Source organism: Spodoptera frugiperda, chromosome 15, assembly GCF_023101765.2.
Source record: "Spodoptera frugiperda isolate SF20-4 chromosome 15, AGI-APGP_CSIRO_Sfru_2.0, whole genome shotgun sequence".
Lineage (NCBI taxonomy): Eukaryota > Metazoa > Arthropoda > Insecta > Lepidoptera > Noctuidae > Spodoptera > Spodoptera frugiperda.
In genome coordinates, this window is record NC_064226.1 from 10,329,029 (window position 1) to 10,350,447 (window position 21,419).

The 21,419-nt window shown below is 39.4% G+C and overlaps 4 protein-coding genes across 5 annotated transcripts; 2 read left to right on the plus strand and 2 right to left on the minus strand.

The window, feature by feature from the left end:
• The first annotated feature begins 958 nt into the window (after positions 1 to 958).
• On the plus strand, positions 959 to 4,161 carry LOC118272553 (E3 ubiquitin-protein ligase MSL2). The gene is made up of 4 exons (XM_035589137.2): positions 959 to 1,826; positions 1,939 to 2,148; positions 2,269 to 2,443; positions 2,612 to 4,161. Exons 1-4 carry the CDS (start codon positions 1,110 to 1,112, stop codon positions 2,923 to 2,925), a joined length of 1,416 nt encoding a protein of 471 aa, XP_035445030.2. The 5' UTR covers positions 959 to 1,109; the 3' UTR covers positions 2,926 to 4,161.
• Position 4,162: 1 nt separating this feature from the next.
• LOC118272576 (uncharacterized) lies at positions 4,163 to 5,050 on the minus strand. Its single transcript, XM_035589168.2, has one exon. The coding sequence runs from the start codon at positions 4,913 to 4,915 to the stop codon at positions 4,307 to 4,309; it is 609 nt and encodes a 202-aa protein (XP_035445061.2). The 5' UTR covers positions 4,916 to 5,050; the 3' UTR covers positions 4,163 to 4,306.
• Positions 5,051 to 5,151: 101 nt separating this feature from the next.
• LOC118272564 (proteoglycan 4) lies at positions 5,152 to 8,216 on the plus strand. 2 transcript variants are annotated; one of them, XM_035589149.2, is made up of 6 exons: positions 5,152 to 5,493; positions 5,886 to 6,071; positions 6,654 to 6,806; positions 6,943 to 7,128; positions 7,210 to 7,647; positions 7,855 to 8,216. In XM_035589149.2, exons 1-6 carry the CDS (start codon positions 5,305 to 5,307, stop codon positions 8,017 to 8,019), a joined length of 1,317 nt encoding a protein of 438 aa, XP_035445042.1. In that variant the 5' UTR covers positions 5,152 to 5,304; the 3' UTR covers positions 8,020 to 8,216. The 2 variants fall into 2 exon arrangements, with proteins under 2 accessions (XP_035445042.1, XP_035445050.1); XM_035589157.2 differs by having other exon boundaries at positions 5,153 to 5,493; positions 7,210 to 7,652; positions 7,855 to 8,003.
• Positions 8,217 to 8,380: 164 nt separating this feature from the next.
• LOC118272531 (cuticlin-4) lies at positions 8,381 to 16,894 on the minus strand. Its single transcript, XM_035589110.2, is given in 5 exon segments — positions 8,381 to 10,411; positions 16,577 to 16,750; positions 16,752 to 16,815; positions 16,817 to 16,848; positions 16,850 to 16,894. Coding segments are annotated over 5 exon segments (2,007 nt in total). The 5' UTR covers positions 16,880 to 16,894; the 3' UTR covers positions 8,381 to 8,704.
• Positions 16,895 to 21,419: the final 4,525 nt, after the last annotated feature.

Here is a 21,419-nt window from a genome sequence, read left to right on the forward strand (position 1 = left end):
CTAAATACAAACCACGAAATATCAGAATTTCTTTGCACAGAAATAACAACCTAGGTATATTTTTAAAGGGTCATAAAATACCTAATGCCAAGTATATTTTTAATAATTGAACAATTAGATCATTAGAGTGATGAAGAGTGTACATTGTGATTTATTGCAACATTCACTTTTTAGTTAATATTACACTTATGAGTCCCATGTAATATTGTAAACTGAGGGTAGGCATGCTTGTTAATACCATACTTAAACTAGGCACAATCTCGACTCCATGCTACATTACATAACCAGACCGTGTGTCGAACCCTTTAAGTATCTACTTAGCTATTTAACTGCATATTAAATTTTTTCGTCTCTAGTTTTTAATAGCAGGTAAATGGAAGTAAGGAGGCCGTTAAATATAATTTGTTTAACTAGGTACTAATTGATTGGAACTATTAATGGTGTTTAGGTCAAAACCACCACAAGTACTTACTTAATTTGCTGTAATTTGTAAATTAAGTAAAAAAAGTAATTAGGACTTTTCTATTTAAATGTGTACTATTTATTAGGGCAGTATTTTTGTGCATACCTTTGCTTACTTTGAATCATATTTTTTATAGTTTGAAAACTGGTCTTTTAAGATTTAAATTGTTTTCCAGACAGGTGTAGTATTCCTATTTTTTGTAATAGAAACAAAACAGTAAAATAATACATAAAATATTATAACTATTAATGGTAAGTAATAATGCGAATGTTTGCTATCCGCGGCTTCGTCTAATTGAGTAAGGAAGTTAAACAAACTAAAAACAAACTATTTCATTCTTCAGCATCCGAGCTATCTCTATAACTATAAATCCCATCCATTACGAAGTGAAAGAAGAATAAACGATCTAACACATTTTTCATGATGAGAATTAAAACTAGTAAGGATTAAAACGAATATACAAATCGACTAAAGTAACTCAATGTGCTTTAAACGGGCTACTCTATTAGTGAAATATTAGTTTGACATTTGACAATGACAGTTTTGACGAGACATTTGCGGCTTTTTGGTTGTGTAGCACTTTGGTGTAAACAAATTAATTTATAAATCAGTAAATGTTCTCCTTGTTACATTTTCTGTAATAACAATGAATGCCACTAGTTTATATGTTTCTACGTGTCGATTAATAATCTTAGCTGACGCAGCAGATAAGTCGTCGTGGACTGATTTATTTCGTTTAGTTCCTTATTTACGACAATCTTTATCTTGTACAGTGTGTGGAAACTTATTAAAAGAACCTTATACGCCAACAAGCGCCAGTTGCCAACATCATGTTTGCAAAAAATGTAAAGGTGGACGTAAAAAGCTAAAACCTTCTTGTAGTTGGTGTAAAGATTATGAAAGTTATGGTGAGAACTTGCAATTACGCATACTCCTGCAGTGTTACAAGAAATTGTGCGAGTATTTCATGGGTACGGACGTGTACAAGACGTTGCTGGACGAGGATGAAATTGCTGCAGGAGTTAACGGTGGCACTGTTGCCAGTTCAGGGTTAATTGACTTAATACAAGAAGGTGCTGGTTTTTCTGATGACTACAAGAGCACAGCGGGTCTGTCTAAGTCGGCGTACAGCATCCTGCCATGCGTGTACACCAACTCAGCAGGCACACAAACCCATGCTGCATCAAGTTCACACAACTCGGAAAGCCGATCATCCAAAGGTTCACCAAACTCTAGATCAACATCGAATGGGTCTCCATTGTACTCAGTTATGTACGCAGGCTCTGGAAATAAAATTACTATTAAGAGAAAGAATGTTGATGACTTAGATGCACATGAATCAGGGTCGAGTCGGGAAAGTAAAGTAAGTTTATTTAATAATTTCTACTCTTATTTACTAAACTTTCTAGAAATGCTTTTTACATACACATTATGCAGTGAGTGAGTGAATTAATAATTATATTTTATTGTTTCAGTCAAGCCAATTAGGTTTTAAGAAACCCTCAAACAGGTCTCGTAGTTCAGCTAGCAGTAAGAGAAAAGGTTGTAGATGTGGTAATGCCACAGCCACTCCGGGCAAACTAACATGTTGTGGGCAGCGGTGTCCGTGTTATGTTGAGAGTAAGCCATGCACAGAGTGCAAGTGTAAAGGATGTAGGAATCCTCACAGACCTGATGGGATGAAGGTAATATTGAATTGTGATAACCTTCAAATAATTTTAAACATTTATTACATTAACCCACAAATACTAAGTTGTTGTCTTACTTCTTTAATCATTGTATATAACTACATAAATGTGTTTCAGGTACGGCCACATATACCTCAGTTAGACAATATACAGCTTACACTCAATACAAATCCTGAGACTTCACCATCATGTTCCGGTTCTCTGGACAGCCTAGATACTGACACTCTCACCATGGAAGCTATGGAGGAATCACTCAATTATTCTGCTGACTTCAAATCTTCCAATATCAAAGGTAATCTATAATAACTTCATTTGAAAGCATAATTTAGCCGCTAAAATTGTTATTATTTATGTTAAATGAACTATTTCCTCATTGGACACAATTATTATTTGTCAGCTAATAATCTCACTATGTCAAGGTATGTGTACAAAATAACTCACATTACTATTGTTATTACAGTGTACACAAGTCAGTTACAAGAAGTGTCTCCGTCACTACCAGCCACTATAATGATGGACGAAGAGTTTGCAGGCTCAGGGGAGGAGGAACTGAGTTCGCCGCATGAGTACACACTCGCCTCCCCGACTGATATGCACGATATGAATGACATGCAGGAGATGCACGATATGCACGATATGCATGATATGCACGAGATGCAGGACATGCATGAGATGCACGACATCGACGACATGCAAGACTTGGACGAGCAGGAGCAGTCGCCGCAGTCGCCGGCGTCGCAGGACGCGAACAGCGACATCGAGGTGGACGTATGACACGAGCTGTCCCTCGCGAGTGACTAGGCGAGTGCCGGGTCGCGCGCGGGACGTGCGGGGCTCGCTGCTCGGCTGCGTGTCTCACTGCTGGTTACTGTTACTGCGGCAAGGCTCTAGGACGGCGCCGGCGTATGTACCACTGTTGTATGCTGAGATACTAATTATACATTGGTTGCCTGAATTAAAGCTGGGAAAATTCTTATCTTTCATGACTGGAATGATTTGTTGGGTCCATCGAATTTTAATATAATAGACATGTGTGTATAGGTTTAGTAGATACTTAATTGAGTACTTAAATATCCAAAGTATATTGTCTGATGTTGAGTATGTGACAAATTAGTTTAACTCGGTGAACATAGACAGCATAGTTAATTCTAGTATTAATGTTCTCAGATAAAGTTTATCATCTATGGTATGATTGTCATAAGAATACTTAGTGTGACTAGCTTTTACAATTTAGCTTGATAGCATTTTACTTTTTTTAATTCTGTAAAATATATTTTACTACATTTATATTTAAGAAAAATGATCTAAAATATTGTATTATTTTGTAGAATCGCCTGAGAACGGGCTGAATGCATTGAAATTATGTCGATCTTACGTGAATGTATTATTATTTGTGTGTATATGGAATTGTGTCAAGTGTGAGTCGTTACATGTTGCAAGTAGATACCAAGTTGTATGATAACATAAAATAATGGTCTTCCCAAAGATTTCTTTTAAATCCGATTTCTTTAGGAAATGTTACTATTGATAGTTTGTAAATACTTGTTTCCGACTTGTTATTACCGTTATATTCACAAGTACATGCGACCTTGCGTATTTGATTCCTCCAGTAAATGTCGTTGATTATTGTTTCAATGTTACTAGCAATCAAGATATTTTTTATAATTTACATATGACTTTATTACGGATATAATAATATAGTACTTGTAATAAAAAGACATGAAAATTACTATTAAAATTAAGAACAAAATGAATATTATGAAATGTTTCCATTAGTTGTCCATATAATATGATATGACTACAAAGTAAACTGTGATACTGTTGTCACCTTTCATTTATAAATGTCACAATAGAAGTTTTATATATTTATGTACTATCGATCCTTAGAATAATAACGGCACTGGAGTACAAACGTTTTATAGTTCTTACTATAATATTAATGTCTAATAATGTAAAGAAGCAATTATTATTGTCTCATCAAGCGATGAAATTAAAAATATTTTTTGTTAACTTGCTACCTTTTATTTCTATCACCGACAATTACAATATATTAAATTAATCATTAAATAAAATCAGAATAATCAACTCTTAAACTAACTGCGCACACTCTAAAACCAATAAACACATGAGAAAATTTAATGTATCATGGTTATCATTAGTCGCAGTGCACACGTGTCATATCGGAGTCGGAGTTCCAGACTCGTTCGAACTCCCGATGCAGCGCGGCGAGCACGCTGGGCTCGGAGGTGAGCAGCGTGGCGTCGCTGGCGAGGCAGTCGGGCTCCAGGTCGAGCGCGCCCAGCGCCGCCACCGCCTCGCCCGCCGCGCGCGCGTCCACCAGCACGAACTCGTGCTCCAGCCGCACCTCCGGGCTCAGCACCTTCACTTCCACACCATTCTCGGCAAACAACTGCAGGTTCTCCAAGTCGTCATCGTCGCTGTTGTGTATCGCAATTCTGATTTTCACTTTATTGTTTTGATGGACTGACACCAGACACTTGGCGAGGGTCTCGCTGCTGAGATTGGGCACGCAGACGTCTACTGTCTCACTGGCGTTTACAATGATGAACCGAATACAAAAAAGATTGTTCTGCGCTACTTTCTTCACCTGCTTCTCGTCCCCGGCTCCATAGAACAATACTTCATTGATCGCAGTGTCCGGCTCCACGTTTCTGAAAATATTTATCTCCAGCATCTTCAAGCCGAAGTCAAAAACTTTCGACGATCCAGCGCTCAGTATACATTTCCATGTTGATTTATTCATTGTCTTTTTAAATATCGATCAAAGCAGGAATTAATTGATATGACTCAAACAAGATTTTCCAGAGTTAGGTAATTTAAAAATTGCGGTAGGTGTGACATTGTATTTCCCACCCACTTTATTGTGTACCCACTTATCTAACTTATCAAAAAAGTATAAAATTAATGTTTTACCTTTTTCTTGTCGATGGAGGTATGCTCCTAGTCTATTTTTAATATGTAATAAAATGTAGGTGGTTGACAGAACAGTTGAAAGTGCAGGTTTTGACATTTATTTTATATAATCTTATTTTTAATGATTTTTAAGCAAAGGTTTGGATTAGTGTAGATATTGGTGCATTACTCACTTCGTTCTGATATTTCAATGGTGAGGACTACGCTGCGCGCGTAACAATGTCACTGCCACGGATACGTAAAGTGGTCGCCAGCGAAGACGGACCACTCGCTCGTGGTTCCGTCGCCAAGGCGTCCGGTGACTCCGTCGCATGCACTGTCCACACAGACCCGGAACCGTTACGAAGCAGGAGCAAAAATAAAATACCCAAAAGTGTGCGCTACGATTTGGAGAACGCTTTAGTTAGTGTAAGTGCCTAACGAAAAACTTATAGCAATATATTTCTAGACGAATACAAGGTGTAAATCTAAAGGAGTCTCTAAATGCTATGTGTGTCAAATCATTCGTTCTAATCCAAATTATTCGAGACTGTAATCTATCTCTGTTTAATTTCCTTTCAGTAGTTTTTGTGTGAAACAGCATCAAAAAAGCATATCAGACATCCATACATTTATACAAACTGACATTTACAATATTACCTATTTCATAAGCATCTAGATTATGCGTTTTTCAATAAAACAGTAGACAATAATACCTACCTATTTCTTAAGTCATAGCTATAGTTCTAGCGTAACAATACCAAACTAAAAAATATAAGTAGTAGAAAATATTTTAAGATAAACGTTCGTTGTGGTTTCAGTTATGTGACGTGTGGTTTGAGGAGATCAAGCCGCACCTGGTCCGCAACAATATAAAGCTCCACGTGCACGGTAGCACCGCGGGCGGGGACCACGAGCGCGTGCCGGCGCCCGAGCCCGCGCCGCCGTCGCCCACCGAGCCCGCAGCGCCCGGCTGCTCTCACCTCGACCCAGGTGCTGCCTCCGATGTACGAGCCTTGCTCCAGCTCCGACATCCCACATTATCGCTACTGTCGTTTGTCATACACAAGCTTCATAATAACACACCGTACTGACAATTTTGTAGAAGTGCACGCATCTATTTATGTATTTACAACTGGGTAGTCAAAATTATAATATTTCGGATTTTCCATATAATAAAACATTCCAAAATTATAATACCTACTTTCATTAACTGATTTAGAGGTACCTACCTAGGTCTAATTTCTAAAATTATTAGCGTTTTTGAGAAATGGACATTTGACGCTAAAACGTCATTGTATGAAATTTTATACAAAATTCTTTGAAATCGTTTTTGAAATTTCGTTGAAAGTCCTTTGACTAGTAGTCATCTAACTAGATACATGTGTAAATTCATCATTACATAGGTATATTATTATCTGGTCCTATTGATACCTATTACCTAGATTGATTAGGCAACGTACCTTACCTAACAATTTATTCCGAGAAAAATCGGATGATCCTCGGTAATTTGATTGAGGTTAGTTGATTGTTTGAAGCCGTATTGTAGGTTTATTGTAAGTAAATGGGTTTTATGATGTAACGGACAGCATCATCCGCGCCGGAGTGCGAGCTCTGCCGGCTTCTGCTCAACGCTGCCAACTGCATCGAGAGCGCGGTGTGCCAGGCTGCACATGCCCAGCCGTCGTCGCCCCCTGTCGCCGCTGCTATCAGTGCCACAGACTCCTCACGAATGCGCACAGGTTAATTATTTATCCACATTGTTTGACCATTTAGGCTGTACAGTTGTACACACATACCCCTTTAGTTTTTTGTTAAATAATCGTATTTTTGCTGAAAGATTACCTAATATATTTTTGTATATTGTGCAACGTTTAGACTCAATCGCACAATTGTGAAGAGAAGAAGCTGGAGCGGCCACGCAACCGTAGGAGACATCGCAGATCCCAGGCCGAGGCCCAGCCCTCACCGACCCGGCGCGTGCCCAGGCTGTGCCACACGTACCGCGCGCAGCCCGCGCAGCCATCGCCGCCCTCGGCACCGTCGCAGTCTCGCGACCATTATGTACGCCACTCTTCAACTTTCAATCGCTACTAACTAAAATTATACTTTTATTTAATTTTACTTTTATTTTTTTATGTGTAGTTTCGATTTATCGTGCCACGTCACGTGATGAAGAATAAGAGCACTCAAACAAAGCCATCGTCACCAAGCGTGAGCAGAGGGTGTCAGTATAGGGCTCCGAACACGCCCCGGAGCCCGCTGCCGCGAGGTACAAACTCGCGGAGCCGCGCACCGGCCGTCTGCTCGCCACGCAGCCCCCATGTTCGCAGCCCTGTTGTTCACAGCCCTGTCATTCGCTGCGAAATCTCAAGCCGCTCTAATCCGCGCAATTTAAGTTCACACAACCCAGATCCCAATCCAGGCCCACGCAAACAAGGCTCCTTCAGCCCCAGTAGGCCCACTCTCGCGCCGACCAGCCCTGAGTGTGCCACTGCCAAGCCGTCTCTGCCGCGAATTGATGTCTGTCGACTGAAGCGGCCAGAACGAACTGTCGCAGAGGATCTTCCCTTGTTCCAGGATGTAAGGTGTCAAACCCAATCATATTGTCATAGCTAGAGCTATATACATATTTTGTAAAGAGTAACTAAAATATTTTTAATGCAGAAAAAAGACAAGACAAATTTTGCTACATCCCCATTATGTGTACTAGTACTACCTATATGCTAAGTCCGTAGTCATTTACTAATATTATATTTGAGTATACTAATGATTTGTATTTGTTGGCAGGATTTAATAGATATTATAGGAGAAAGCAATGATATGAGGTTAAGGTTGCTGTGTAGCAGTACTAACAGTCCTAAGAGGGAGGACCACCCTTCGTGCATGACCTTGTTTCGCCCCGACCGACAAGCGAGGCCTGGTGGTCTGAAGAAGATACCTCCTTGGAGATAAGACTATGTAAAGAGTAAGTTAGTATAGTAGTGGCCGAGCTCGCTGATGATAGATTTAAATATTCGCACGCTGTACTTATATCTTTATATGCCTCTAACTTTACTTGATAGAAGAGAATTTGTTTGCTATTGACAATTTTTATTTATGTATTGTTGACAGTTAAGCCATTGGTTATTAAAATAAAAACTTTATTAAAATAGCTTTTTTCTTGTAACTATACCTAGTAACTTGTACCCACAATTGTCGTATTTGTCTATGAATAATACCTACATACGTACCTACTTATAGGCTCTTATGTTCAAAATAGGTTGGGTAGGTAGTAACGTAACATAGAGGTTCATTAAAAATATGTCACACAAAACACTTTTGATTGGTATGTTTAATTAATATTTAACTTAACATTAAAACCTTACTTACGACTCTTTACAAAATTACAACAGACGTATCGACTACAAGGCGATGATACAGGGTGCTTTTCACACGAATAAAATAATTTACAAAAACAGTCGTACATATACATCACGCTCATTACAAACTAAATAAATATCTGACACAGTCACCGAGCTTCGATCGCGACCGCGACAGCGCCCGCGCGCCGTCCGACCGGGGCCGAAGCGCGCACGCTCTTTGGATCCGAGTAAAGTTTGTGAATCGTCCTCGCGTCACATTCGCACCGCTTCTACCGCTAATTAGTGTGCTTCACGTAATCCGTCTCGTAGTAGGCGGCCGCTCCGTGCGCACCTTTCCTGTCGAGCGCGCGCACGCGCACGAAGAGGAAGGCGGCCACAAGCGAGGCCACCACGAGCACTAGCAGCAACATCACCAGTCCCGCCACGAACGACGGCACCGACATGCATATTGTCTCCGGATCACTCGCCGGAGACTGAATGACGACGGTCTCGTTCGCCGCGGCATTGTTTAATGCGAAGTTCACGTCTCCAGGTGCCACCACCTGGATCGTTCGACTAGTATTGACGTCAGTCATTTCTTGTGCGTCACGCTTGTATATTCTTGTTGGCGTGGATGTCTCTCGTCTCCGCCTCACTCCGACTAGCCTCTCTGGTAGGTCCTCGACGGAACGCGGCCTTCCTCCTAATGTTGCTAGATTCACGTGAGCATCATCTTTCCTTTTAACTGTGTTGTACACACCACGACGGCCTGGAGGAGGCGGGGGAGGTAGGTTCACTTCATCTTCATCTCGGGCGGGGGCTGGTGATGACGGACTAGGTGCATTTGGTGTTGATGACACTTGTGCTTGTGGAGGCGGAACAGCGTCATCGCGTTTTTCTGAGAAGGATCCTGTAGCATCGGCGGGATGTCGCGGGTCGGGGAACGCAGGTGGCACGCCATATTCTCCATGAGGGGCTGGCGGTGGAGGACCATATTCCGCGTGGGGAGAGTTGGGTACACCATATTCTTCAGCACCCAGGGTATTTCCACCTAACAAAGGAACTCCATAATCAGCACCGAGACCACCGCACTTAGGTTCAGGACAGTTGTATCTGCACACTTGGATTACACATTGGAAGTGTACATTCATTGAATCGGGGAATTTAAATGCTTGGAAATATGCGAAGGATACCACTGAAGCTGAAGGACCGAAATTCTTTATCTTTTGGAATTTGCTCATAATCTTAGGTCTTACTACACAACCGTACTGATCGACAAGCTGGATTGGTGCTCTCTTGCCATCATGTGCCACACAGTTTCGCACTAACATGTCAAACTTGTTTTCATCATCTTTGATTGCTAGCACCATTGTCATAGTCTGACCTATTTTCACTATGCCTGACACTTCTGAAGCCCAAGGTCCCTTTCCAACCTGTATCTGCATCCAGCATTGCAGGTTGTCTCCGAGAAAGTTCGCCGTGACTGCGTGTAGCATGTCCACTTGAAAAGGTCTGAACGTAACTGCCTTTTCGTAAAAGTCGTACCACGTGCATCGTAATTTTCTTGCTTGATCCCATACTTCTTGGACGTAAGGGTCGTACTGGACAATGATAGTGTTCTCCACGTAGGAACCGCTAGGAGTAGGACTTCCATATGTTGCTACATTGTGATTTGCAGAACTGCTCATTCCACAGCTGTTGAGGAATATTTCAAAGGTGGCGCTGAGATGACCAGTTCCTGGCTTCAAATGCATACAATGTGGGTCACTGTAGAATCCTTTAGAGAATATCATACCGTAAAATGGACGGTCAAATTCTATATTGACACGCATGCGTGTTTTCTCACACTGAACTTGTAGATGCTTTATTTTAGGACTATCCGGTGTCGCCAAGGGCCATGGGTCGTCTGTATGCGAGGGTGGTAGCGGCGGCCCGTACCCGGCCCCTGTTCGATGTTCCAAAGGCAATGAAGCCGAGTCCACCGGAGGTTCGCATGTTGCTTCCTGGAAAAAGAAAGCCGTACATTAGTTCTTATGTCGTTAACATTTTAGGGATAGTCGTATAAAATAAATGTAGCTTTCAATACTATGGAAATAACTCTTAGTTAATTTTGTGCCATTAATACACGGGAAAGATAATAACTACGATGAATTTAACCGTGCACTAGGTAGTGGACACATTGCTACAGTGTTTGCGACTGCACATAATATAATAACCGTCTTAGAACATTCCTGAGAGGCGTCTCACTCTAGATACTCCGAGCCACGAGAGCGCGTGCGCAGAGCGCCCTCGCCTCATCTTGCGAGCGCGAGCAGCGCGCGCTACGTTCTTTCCGACTTTCTACACTGATGGATAGCTCGCACGAGCAATTATAATATTAATCAGTACGATCATATTGCTAAGATGAATTACACGAATGCTTTCACGATACTTAGGTATATTTTATAATTACTAGCAGATGTTTTGAGAGGTACTTGTACGTTAAACATCAATTAACTTTAATGTGTAATTTGAACATACTTTTTATACATATTAGAGTAGTGCTTAACAAAATTAGTCTTTCAACTAATTTATCGATTGTCTTAAAAGTTTAACTTTGACAAAGATGTAGGTAGATCTAGATCCGAGCAATGCAGCATGTACCAGTATGTGTGTTCAGGTTGATAGACGGGATTGCTCTGTATTTGGATGTTCATGTTAGACTAGAAAATTATGGCGTGAGAGCTGATGAGGCAGTTTGGTATACCTAAGGTGTTAGTATGTAAGAATAGCAAGTAGCAGGTTGTCGGCGGGAGCGTCGCGCGCCCGGTGCGTAGCGACGACGCTCGCGTTTTCTAAACCGGTTAGAAATTACCCACTGATCGAGATTGTGAGTTGCGGAAGAAAACACCGGACCTATAAACATGCGCAACTTTGACAACTATATAGAGCTTTCTTTGGCAGTTTCCATTTGGGAGCGTTTTATACTCGTAAATAGACTGACGCATCGACACGAGATGATACATGTCCACTAGTTTTTTGTATAAGTGAAAACTTGGGAAAGTCATTATTGGATTCTAATGGGACACTTCTCACAGGGACAATTTATTTCATTTTCTTGATGATTTAGCAGTGTATATTTAAATAAAATTAATATTAGATTACGAATGGCAATTTGGTAACTTGCGTAGCACACAGTGTTAAAGTGTGTTTGTTAATTAGTGCAGGTATTATAATTGGTAGGTTGGGATAAAGACGATTACTGGCGCATGCTCGCGCGTCACCAGAGCGAGAGACGACAGGTGCCGTGCGCGGACGCAGGTGAAAGTATCCACCGCCCCGTACATCCGCTTCCACCCGAAATATACGAATTTGTTCCCCCTTGGTTATTTTAATACTTTTACACACGCAAAATGCAGCAAGATTGTAAAAAGATTTCTCAACTCTTGATTGATTGAAATGAGTTCTTAAATACATATTATTATTATCATTTTACTGAGTTTCTGGGGCTTATGCTAAAATGAGAACTCGTTTTTCCTGACCGGACTGAAACTATAAATAGTCTGCAGTTGAATAAATTTTCTTTTATTTTTTTATATTCAGGATTACGGTTTATATTTTAACACAGTCAACTTGTAAGGGTGTTACTGCGATCACTATCTGGTCTTCATATAAAAATAATATACGTACTTCGAGTACATTGCTATAATTTTTAATAGCTTTGTAATAAAAATTATGAAGTGTTTTTACTGTGTAGAACAGGTTTCTCGTGCTTTACAAAAGTTGGAATAACTTTATTGACAGAGTGAAAGAAAACGTATCCGATTCAAAAAGTGTGAAGTCGTTACCAAACAATTTACGTAGGTATTTACGTTTGTGTCCCACTTAACTATTAGGGTCAAGCCTATTAAAGATAAAGAAAGCAAAATGTACCTCATTAAAATCTTATTGACATAAAATTAAACGAAGCTTTTATCAAAATGAAATTCGAAAAACATCGCAATAAAAGTGTTGAAGAGTGCGCCGTGTTATATAACATGAGTTTCTGAAGCTCGTAAACAGTTGTATCTACATACCTTAGTACAAAAATTAGTACGAGTCAGAAGAAAGTTGTTTAAATGAACGAGAATTGAGTAGAACCGGATTTTTGTTTGTGTTTCTGTTTAACCACGCGACAGCTACCTGCTGGGGCGGAGTGTATTTATGTTTCTGCTATATACATAAATATTTGCGGAATTTGCATAGAAGCTGCGCTAGCAGCTGTCTCATGCCTGGTTGGATTTGTTAGAAGTAGAGTTAGAAGTATTCTTGTCTTGTCTTGAATGACAAGTAATTATAATTAGCAAAAACAATTAACCAGTCGCAACTTATCCTATATATCAACAATTTTATTTAAGTAATGGTAGGTTGGGACTACGATAGAATGAAAATTAATTTATGAAAAAAGATAAGAAAACTAGGAATTGGAAAAATATTTGTTTTTTTTTCATTTACTGCCTAGTGAAATAAATATTATAAAGTCATATATTAAGGATGTCAACGGTATATCCTACTAACCGCATTAGCTTAAAAATAAAATCTAATACAAAATGGTTAGCTGAGCTGAACCTGAATGCCAAGCACGAATAACTATCGAATTCGTAACGCAAACATATCGAGAACTTTACAATGAGATTATTGTGACAAATGTGCGATGTAAGTACGAGATATGTGAACGAAATAAATTGTACAAGTTGTCTCCCACAGCTCTCCCTGCGCGGCTCGTATTGTTTCTAGTACAATATTTGTATCGTGCCAGTCCGTGGGAAGTGTGCTCAGCGCTCACTGCTCAGTGCGTGCACTATCTGACGATCACGATCAGACGACACAACCTGTCCGACTCAGTTTCACAATGTTAAACAACTTATAACTGTCACCAGTACGTACCACAAAAATGCTATGAAGCAAAGAAGTAACAGAATATGAAATTCGTTGATTTATCCGTCAATGCTACGGACATAGTAACAAGTCTGCCTGGTCAAATAACATTACAACCAAAATAATGTTTGCGTTAGTCAGTTACTCAGCTCACCGGTACTCCGAGGCTGTTTCTAACACTTACAGTTCTTTTAACGGAGTTTGGTCAGCTCGACTTTATGTGATAAATGTGCAGAACGCCAGTAATAGACACTGTTCTCGAAGTATCTGAATGAATCCAATGAACACGAACGCTTATCTATTTCTATCAAAGATCACAAGTAGCCAAACTCATTTGAGAGCTAGAAAAATGTGGGCATATTTCATGGTATAGTTTTCAGTAAACATTTGAAAGCTTTCAGTTGTTTTGTGACACAACATGACTTGTTAACAGTCAGCCTTTCCTCCAAGAAAACAAAAATTAGCAATAAGTTATTCTTCTTTTAGACTTCTTTTTAAGGGAACACGTGGCTGCCTATCAAGATAATATGATAAGTGGAATATCTGATGCTGGTTGGCGCAGGCAGCGGGCGTGCTGTTAACTAACCATGGTAAATGTCATGCGCTTGAACTTCGAACGCAGAGCCACAAATCCTCGTGAACACTTTCGCTTACATCGAGAAAGTGTGGACACCAGTTAAAGAAAATTAATGGGACCCGTTAACCTATAGGCTATAGGTTTGGGCCTGAAGGGAATTATTTAATGTTTGTCACTATAAACTTTTATGAAAAGCACCTAAAAAAATAAGGACGTATATAAACTTTATCGAATGAGATATTGATCGCTTACAATATCGGTGTGATCGTAAATAAGTGAAATTATTCGATCGATTTTATTAAGGCTTTTCTAGTAGTCTCAAACCTAAATTAATGGACCTAAGTAGAGTATAAACTTAGCGGTTTGATTTGAATAGACAATGAATGACAGTGTAGCCTATGAATCCGGCCGACAATCGAAAGCGTTCGTTAGTTTACACATTCTTTACAATTGCTTTCTAACATGGATTAGCGAGACCAACGCGATACTCGATAGTTATATACGAAAACGAATTTCTCCAGTCAACTTTTAAAAATGTGTGGAGAAATTATGTTTTAACATTGAATTTCGAATTGCCTAATCACTATTACACAATAAATCCATTAAATGTAATGTAAAAAAAAAAAAAAAAAAAAAAGGTGAAATATTCAAGTTGAGTCTCAAACCTAAATTAATGGACCTAAGTAGAGTATAAACTTAGCGGTTTGATTTGAATAGACAATGAATGACAGTGTAGCCTATGAATCCGGCCGACAATCGAAAGCGTTCGTTAGTTTACACATTCTTTACAATTGCTTTCTAACATGGATTAGCGAGACCAACGCGATACTCGATAGATATTTACGAAAACTAATTTCTCCAGTCAACTTTTAAAAATGGGTGGAGTAATTATGTTTAACTTTGAATTTCGAATTGCCTAATCACTGTTTACAATATATCCATATTCAAGTTGGTCCTGTATAAATACAGTAGAGAGTACAAACACCCAGGCTAGATAAATCAGGACCGAATCAAACAAATTAGGCCTAGAGTGACAATTTTGTTAACAAAATATGCATGATATGATAAAATCAGAAATTCATTAGATTATTTCTTATGTTCGATTATGTGACTAACTAAAATATTTAATAAATTATCATATTTTATAAGCCTTATATGAATTATTATGAAATTGATTATAAATGACACTAAGCTCAATATGGAAACCTGCTCAACACGAGCTTTCCTTTTTATATTAGGCATTGATTAATATAAGCTGCTTATTAACTAATCGAATTACGATTAATGCCGTCAATAATGTAATTGTTACAACATATTTGCGGGCTTCATAACTCTCGATTGTTCTCAAACATTTAGCGAGATCTTCGTCATGGCCAAAAACGGAATCACTTGCACAGGCGGATTACGTCATTTCCTTACAAAGATGCGAAATATCAGTGAAAGTGCTCGTAGAAAAAGATGCTACGACTTACGGCGACGGTCAACGACTGCTCCATTGTTGGAGGCCTTTAAACTTTTATTGAATGGAACTGAAATTGGCATTATGTAAGGCATCTGCCGCCAATACAATTAACGCATCACAAGTCTAACGCGGAAACTTTCGTACATAATATGTATGTCGGAATGTCTAGATGAAACGCGTATGATAATGAAGTAAGTGAAGCTTAACAATTAACTACATTTAAATTCGCTTCTCCGGTACGCACTTAATACACGTATCAGCATACGCAGTTAGTTTCCAATGGTCCACTGTTTTGTGGATGTGCTAACGGAATCATTAGCCTAGTTGGCGAGAACGCGAGCGGAAAAAGCTGAATAATGTAGAAGCGTTCGACAGAGCACCGCGTGCCTTCCACACTTACGTGGTTGCACAGTTGCACATTTGCACTACCCACTACATGAGTGGAGAGACACGCTTCATGTACCATCGCTTATTTACGTTATTCTTTAAATTATGTTAGTAGACATTACTTTGTGATGCGGGACATCACGCGACGCGACCGAATATTACCGTATCTTTGTTTCTCGAGAACTGGACGCGTTAGATGGATTCTACTCATTCTATCATTAGTGTTTGATTAGTGATTGGCGATGGATAAGCCACTTAGTCCCTGGATCAGGCCAGACTGTTAGCTGCTCTGATACACCTAGCGGGACTAGCGGAGCCAGCACGCGGCCGATGATTGCCGGCACCATGCAGCATGCAGCTAACTGTTATTATTTCAATTAGGAGTTATGTGTTACTATGTCATAATAATATGCATCTATCCCAATGGCGTATGAAATATTGAATAATCTGCTATGATTACATTATTTGTAACGGTTGTCGGTAAATCGGCACAATTTTGTCACAATGAATAACACTGTTCCACCAAACAGCACGGTGTTTAAAAGCTTGATTTACGATTAGTGGTTCTATGTTTGTATGAAAATAAATGAATGAGAAAATAGGAAAGCGTGCACTAAAGTAATTCTAACTTTCTTAAAATTATTCTGTTAACTAGAATTAGTATTAATTAACTAGTTAATTGACCATGAATAATATCATCAGTTTCTAAAAGCGTTGTTGTTTAAACACTCACACAAATGTATTGCAATAGTGTGAGAGATAGTGAATTTTTATTAATGTTAAAATAACTGACTTTGCTCACTTATCTTATTTTCACTGTTGGAATAATTAAGAAAGCAGACTCACCCGTAACAAGAGCACAGCGGCCACCAGTAGCAACCTGGTCCTCTTCATGGTCACAGTGCAGTCAGTCAGCGGCCTGCAACCAACAGAAGACTTTGAGAGGAGCACTAGCCGAGGGCGCGGCGGAGGCGCGGGCGGCGCTGGGCATGGGGCTAGCGTGCAGCCACACCAGCCATGGCAACGAGCACTGTGAGCGCGCGCAGTACGGCACCGCGCGCGCACCCACCAGCGGCGCGGCGCCGCCGAGTGGGGCTGACCCAGTGACCGAGTGCAGCGTCGTCCGCGCCGGAACTGCACCGGCTGCATCTTTCACTCGGACGCGTGCGCCGCGCGCCGCTCCCGCTGCGCCGAGAGGAAACCACGCGCGGCCTTCACCTTATTACGGCACAAGGTCGTGTATGTTTGTACATACTGACACTTCAGCTTTACTTCAAGTCTTGGTTTTACGTAACTGACTAATAAGATTTCAATGGTCGAGCTAACCCAAGTTGCACCCAAATTTATTAAAGATCTCAAAGAAATTATTACTTGATTTTCATAGTAATTCTAATTGAAAATGTATAGAAATGTCATGAAATCACTGAAAGTTTCACGCGCTCGCCTGTCACTGTCCGGCAGCTGCGCGGGCGCTGCCTGCGATTTCACCCTAGTCACTAGTCACACAGTCACTCGCGCGCTCGCAGCCAGTTAGAGAAAGCACAGAAAATCTCATCTGTCGATCTCAGAATATAGTGCTTGAAGCTGTTTGATGATACATTATACAAGAAATCAGAATACTATTTATGTGTATCAAAAATAAGAATTCTATTTCTTGCTAAAATATTGACTTTCAAATAGACCTACATTAATTTCTCTCATTTGTAGATTATTTATACGTCCCGGCAGTCAAGCGATGTTATGTTCCAATGAGAAATGTCAAAATTACTTTTCTGATGTTTACTGAATAAATAAATTACACACCGAGTGCATCTATTACTACTGTTATTACGGTTAAATGGCGTACTTGTCATAGATTTTTAGTGTGATTCAATACTGAAGATACATAAAATAAAATAATTATACATATGAATATCTTTTTAACCATGTAATTATATTTGAAATACTTGCTATCAGACAGGTACTAAGTAAATGAAACGTAACTATATATGTATTTATCAATGGTTATAAATAGTCGTTTAGAAGACGAGTGATACACATTAGTCGCAGCTGCGCCCACCTATAACTAGGCTAGTTACTGGTAAGAAAGCGGCCCTCGGGCATTTTCTATTTTCTGTACCTAATCTGTGGTTATACTGTAATAATAGCTGTTGCAGGTGGTTTGTTCAATTAAGTACATCAGAGCAGCGGCCGGCGCGGCGCCTGTTCCGCCAGATTGTAGCTACACGCTCCACAATCAATTTGATAGTATCTTCCCACCACACTTGCCTACCGCAAAAATTTGCCCTACTGCGGTTTTTACATCACAAAGAGATACATACTATTCTATTTTAGTCATAATTTTGTAAAGACTGTAACCGAAGTGTTGCTTAAAGAAACTGTTGTAACTGCGTTATAAAGGTATTATAATAAAAAAACAAATTATCATAAGACAATTTCAACCACCGTAGAAGGAAAAATCCTATTTATGAATCTCTACGCCGGAGGGTAAGTTATTATAAACACGCATCTCTTGAATGTCTTGATGTTACTTAATTGCTCTGTCAAAATATACATCAGCACGCCTAGACAACTAGGGCTTTCCTATCCAATTTAACACGCATTAATCAACGTCCGCGCTCGAGGTTCTGTTCTATTCTGAGAAAGTGGTTCTAATATCTTGTTCGACCAGTGGAATTTAGTCAAGTCAATAATATTTGCTCACTTACTATTTGCTAATGAATGAAAATTAATAATTTTCCATGTATGTGATAGGTAATTAGTAAGATTACCTAGTGCTAATTACGGAATATGCGAACCAATCGATTGATGAGAAAACGTCGGTAACAAAGCGTGACGGTGAGGCGACGCAGACGCAGTTGGCGGTGCACATTGTCGCCAGCTGTGTCTCCATCTCTCTCGGTGCTCAGTCTGTTAGCCCACGTATTAAATATACATAAAAAGTCATGAGCAGATTTCACACGATGATCGACAAAAAGTATCGTGATTCGCAACTTTACATGGTACTTTCCTTTTCTGCCTAGAGCTGATCTGCAAGTCAAAGTAATCGCTATACTGGAGATTTAGTGTTTTCGCGGCAATTACTTTTTTTTTATTGCAAATCACTAAATGTTTAGTTAATAGGTTCGCGTGTGCGTACAGTTAATTATGATAGTGGGTAAGTGATGTCAAACGTGCAATATACAATAAGGTGCCGGCTTAAGAAAGCTATTGATGAATCGCGTATCAAACCTGAAATTATTGGAATGAATATCGTTACACCAATATTTGAGGGTTTGTTCAGAGAACATTAAATATATTAACGTGTGTAATATTTTCTAATATTTCCGGATATATGAGATGCACGTGTGACACGTTGTTGAAGAGGTCTAGATGGTGTGCGCGTGCGCTGCTCGAGAAAGCTGCCAAGTCACGTAAAGCAATTACACGGCCCGGAGTGGCGGCCGCACGCTCTTCTTATCCTTATCATAATATCTTTACACCTCATCTTTCTATTGTCTCCAGCAGCGTGCTGATCCAAACAGATAGTAAATCAGTGATGATAGTTGGACGTTACATCGATTATTGTTATATCCCTACAAATATACAAACTAATTAACTGAACGTTAGCAGAAAAGATCCAGCCAACATTTTTACCTTACAGTTAGTTTACCTACAGTATAGTTATCTACCTAACTTTAAACTTTATTTATTCAAAATATTGGCTGGACTGACAATAAATTGAGCAACGTTTTTGATTTTGTACCAAAATGGAATATAAAGTGGTTAAAATTTCGGAAACAAACCCATTGTTAAGTTTCGTGTAAACGATATACCGGGAGATGCAGTATTATATGTATACTCGACCGGTCTACGGCCTCTACGGCCTGTGGGAAAAGTGAAAGTGATATTGATGGACCAGCGAACAGCCGAACATGAAGGGCTTCCCTTTGACAAACATTTGCTCGATTTAGGCCACACGTTACATTTGTTGGCTACGTAAATAATTGCTGATCATCTATCTTTGCTGACCCTTTCACTATGTTGACTGCTAACTAAGTAATTTACAAAAAAAAAAAAACATTAATAGATAAAACGATTTAGGGTTCTTAATTAGGGTTATATAGTATTCAACAAAATGTTTCCACACGCAACACCGGTACATTTCATCATATTGTCCCTTTCAGCTATGCTCAGACTGCCTGATTGATCGAGTGCCAATGATACTTAGGACTAAGCCTTGACTGAAAATAGACTTGCATTCCATTATTATATGACTAGTCATATGTCGTATTCCTAGGAATACGTGGTAAAAGTAAAAAATGCAATCGCGAAATTACACGAAATTAGGATCCCTCGAGATCTCTTCTGATCACTAACCAATGCCGCCCAATCTTTTCAATCTCATCATCAATGCTTACGGATTGATCTCCAAAAAATTTAAAAAGATCTTGCGGGTTTCATATCTTTAATCCCAGTAAATATGATATTTGTGATTTAAGAGTGACCAGGCTTCTGCCCGCTGCTGTGTTAAAATAACTTTACCTACCCATACCTCTATTTACCTAGGAACCATAATAAAATGAAATGTGTTGTAAACTTCAGTCTCATATTCCTAATTGTGTTGTGTTACTTTCATCGGCTCGAGACGCATAATTCATAGTTTAATATAAAAGTTTGCTTTAATTGGGGTGGAACAATCGTAGTCTGAAATATGAAACTCGGTTAACTGGCCATAATTTGACTCAAACGACTGTGTATGAATTTTTACTTTTTTTTAATCCCCTCTAAAATTAACTAGGTTGAACATTTCTTTAAAAGAAGCTGTTTTACTAGTCATATCTTTCTACATAAATATTGTAATTGACTTGTAACTGCGTTGAATTTGTTCTCGTAAATTTCCACACTATTGCGTTTGGTTCTTTAATTGAATCCTCGAAGAGACCTACAGCTAACAGCTACCCATTTTAAAACATCATTTATCATAGTAAATGAGAAACAAAGACGGCCAGCTGTGAGTGTTGACTTCATGTTGTTACAGCCTATACAGAGTGCTCTCTCATTAATTACTTCATTTTGAAACAAGCAGCAAGTACAATTACCATGATAACGTTTGCTAGTCACTTTCGGCTCTGATTAACGACACGTGGGCGCAAGTGACGCGACTTTTAATTGGTTGGTAACGAGCTGAAAGTTTTTTAAACTAATGAATGGGAATCGCTCAGAAGATTAACTTTTCTTCTCCATTATTATATTAGCATACATTGCGGTTAGAAAGCGAGCGTGTGTTTGTACTGAGATTAGTTGGCCATTGTTAGCTTCTATCAAGTGCCATTACTATTCAAGAATTACAAAATAGTAAATTAAAACGCATTCCGTAATACACACTAAAATGATTTTCTCCGGCTGCAAATCGTAAAAACGAGAAATAATCTACGTCTATTGAAGCGTTTCCAAGAAAAGGCATGATTTGCTGTGAGGCGCGTGCGCCGGCGCAGCTTCAATGATACGAGACTTGAATTAATCTGCGAACGTACGTAAAACAAGCTATTGAATTGTTTTAGTAGCTTTCATTTCTAATGAAAAACTTTGCGAGTCATTTTTATTGTTAGGTATCTATATTTTATGTTCATTGTGATTTTCACTTGCAGGGTCAACGACCACTCGCATGGGAACTTTGCATGAAGCTGATCATTGTTAGAAATTCACA